The 2,273-nt window shown below is 43.5% G+C and overlaps 1 protein-coding gene across 1 annotated transcript; it reads right to left on the bottom strand.

The window, feature by feature from the left end:
• Window positions 1-196: 196 nt before the first annotated feature.
• LOC112100724 (pollen-specific leucine-rich repeat extensin-like protein 4) lies at window positions 197-1,777 on the bottom strand (the record flags this gene model as incomplete). Its single annotated transcript, XM_024190022.1, has 1 exon — window positions 197-1,777. A coding segment is annotated over exon 1 (1,536 nt), but the record flags the coding sequence as incomplete, so codon positions are not given.
• Window positions 1,778-2,273: the final 496 nt, after the last annotated feature.

Raw genomic sequence — 2,273 nt, 5'->3', positions numbered from 1 at the left:
GTGACTGCATTGGTGGAGTGATTGCACTGGTGGCGGAGGGGAAACCGGGGATGGATATTGTACTGGCGGTGCACTGGCGGTGATGGTGTCGGAGGAAGAAAGGTGGGGGAGGTGACTGTAATGGGTGGCGATTGGTGATTGCACAGGTGGTAATGGTGTTGGTGGTGGAAGAGAAACTGGAGGTGGGTATTTGCACCTGGCGGTTGCACTCGTGGTGGTGGCGGAGAGAAGGTGGGGGAGCTGACTGTACTGGTAGCGATGGTGATTGCACAGGTGGTAACGGGGGTTGGTGGTGGAGGAGAAAACTGGGGGGTGGATACTGCACTCCTATTGGGGGAGATTGCACTGGTGGTGATGGTGATGGTTTTGACGGCTGAGGTGTTGGAGCCCATGGTGCTCGTACTGGAGGTGGAGTTGTGCCCTTTGGACGTAAGACTTTAGCTTCTCGTGGTGTTGGAGGAGCTGGTGTAGGGGTCTTCAGTTCGGGTGCTGGCGGAATTGTCGTTGGCTTTGGAGGAGCAGTGTAAGGTATAGATGGTGGAGTGCCTCCTGCCGAACACATGTCCCTACTACAATCCACTGGATTGCTCACCACCGGCTCGCATGTGTTAGCCCACTTCTGACTTGGCCTCTCTGCCAAACAATTGCTGGTATCATCAAATGCACTGTTCACCTTCGAACCTGGAATGCATTCGTTTCCCAATCCTTGGAAGTAATTATAAGAGAATGTGAAATTGGATAAGCTTGGCAACTTGCAAATTTGCTCCGACACAAATCCTGTGAGCTGATTATGTGAAAGAATCAGTGTTTGTATACTCTCCAAGCTTGAAAAGCTTTGCGGCACATTTCCATGGAACAAGTTAGAGCTGACATCGAAGACTCTCAAGTTTTTAAGCGACCCAATTTCGGATGGGAAACACCCCGATAGTTTATTGTCCGAGAGTATAATCTCGTTCAAGTTTTGCATGTTGCCAATAGATCTTGGGATGCAACCGTTGAAATTATTGTGAGCAAATGTCACAACAGATACGGTCGATCTTCCTAATTTTTCAGGAATGCTGTACGAGAACCTATTGTTGTTCAAGAAAAGTGCATCGAGTTTCATATCAAAAAGATCACATGGCAACTCTCCCTCAAAATTGTTGTATCTGAGATCAAGGAATTTAAGACTTGGCCAGGATAAAACAACTCTCGGGAAAGAACCAACAAGCCTGTTGTTGCTGACATCAAACTCAAACATAAGTTTCCAGTCAGAGAAGTCGGGAATAATCCCACAGAACCTATTAGAGTTGACGTGAAACAATGCAAGATCAGTCAGTAGCCCCAACTCAGCCGGAAAACTCCCAGCAATGTCGTTACCATTCAGATCAATGCCAGCCACAACGGTGATATTGGGATCATCCAATGCCGGTGCACAGAAAACACCGTTATAAGAACACACGTCTGTGTTGTCCACCCAATTCGCTGTTGTGTTAAAAGGGTCCGAATAAATGGATTTCTTGAATGCCTGAAGAGCGACATATGCTTTCTTCAGCCTTTCATTGGCAAAAGTTTTGTTCTTCAGACCATACTCGTCGTCAAAATTATCAGGAAGCTTGCCATCCTTGGGTAATGTTAGAAGCTGGCGGCGGGTAATGAAAGCCGCTTCAGCATCGGACAAAGCCAAACAAATGGATGAGAGTGAGGAGCAGGTGACTAGGAAGAAGAGAACAAAGCAGCCAAAAACTTTCATTTCCCCGAACTTTCGCTATTGCTTTTGCTACACCTTGGTTTCAGGCCCAAGGCTGCTTGTTGCATGCTCTCAATGGCTTTGCATATTTATATGCAGCGTGGGCCTCAAGTTTGATAGGCATTGACAGGTTGGGAAAAGTTGGCCTCTCATTGTTTTTCGCCATAATTATCTTAATACCGCATAATATTTGTCTGATTATTGCAAGCCTATATTTAGATTATATTATTTATAGCTAATTATGGGAGACAGATAATTTGAATGAAGCTTATTTTTTTAATTAAAATTTTCTTGTAAAAATGTAACAAAAAGATGTTGAAATAAATTAAGAAAACCATTAATACATAACACCAACAATAAGACAAATAATTTTAAATACATTGTCAAACAATTATGTAGAAATTGGGACACTCTCTCCCCGGTTATGGGGTACTTCATATCTAGATTGTAAATTGAATAATTTTACTGAAATACACTGTCAAACTTAAACCTTAAACTGAATTTTCTACGTATATAATTACTGTTAATTCTTATTGATGTACGA

This window comes from Citrus clementina, unplaced genomic scaffold, assembly GCF_000493195.1.
Source record: "Citrus clementina cultivar Clemenules unplaced genomic scaffold, Citrus_clementina_v1.0 scaffold_2193, whole genome shotgun sequence".
Classification (NCBI taxonomy): domain Eukaryota; kingdom Viridiplantae; phylum Streptophyta; class Magnoliopsida; order Sapindales; family Rutaceae; genus Citrus; species Citrus x clementina.
The sequence above is the reverse complement of the archived record's forward strand: the minus strand, read 5'-3'. Positions and strand labels throughout refer to the sequence as shown.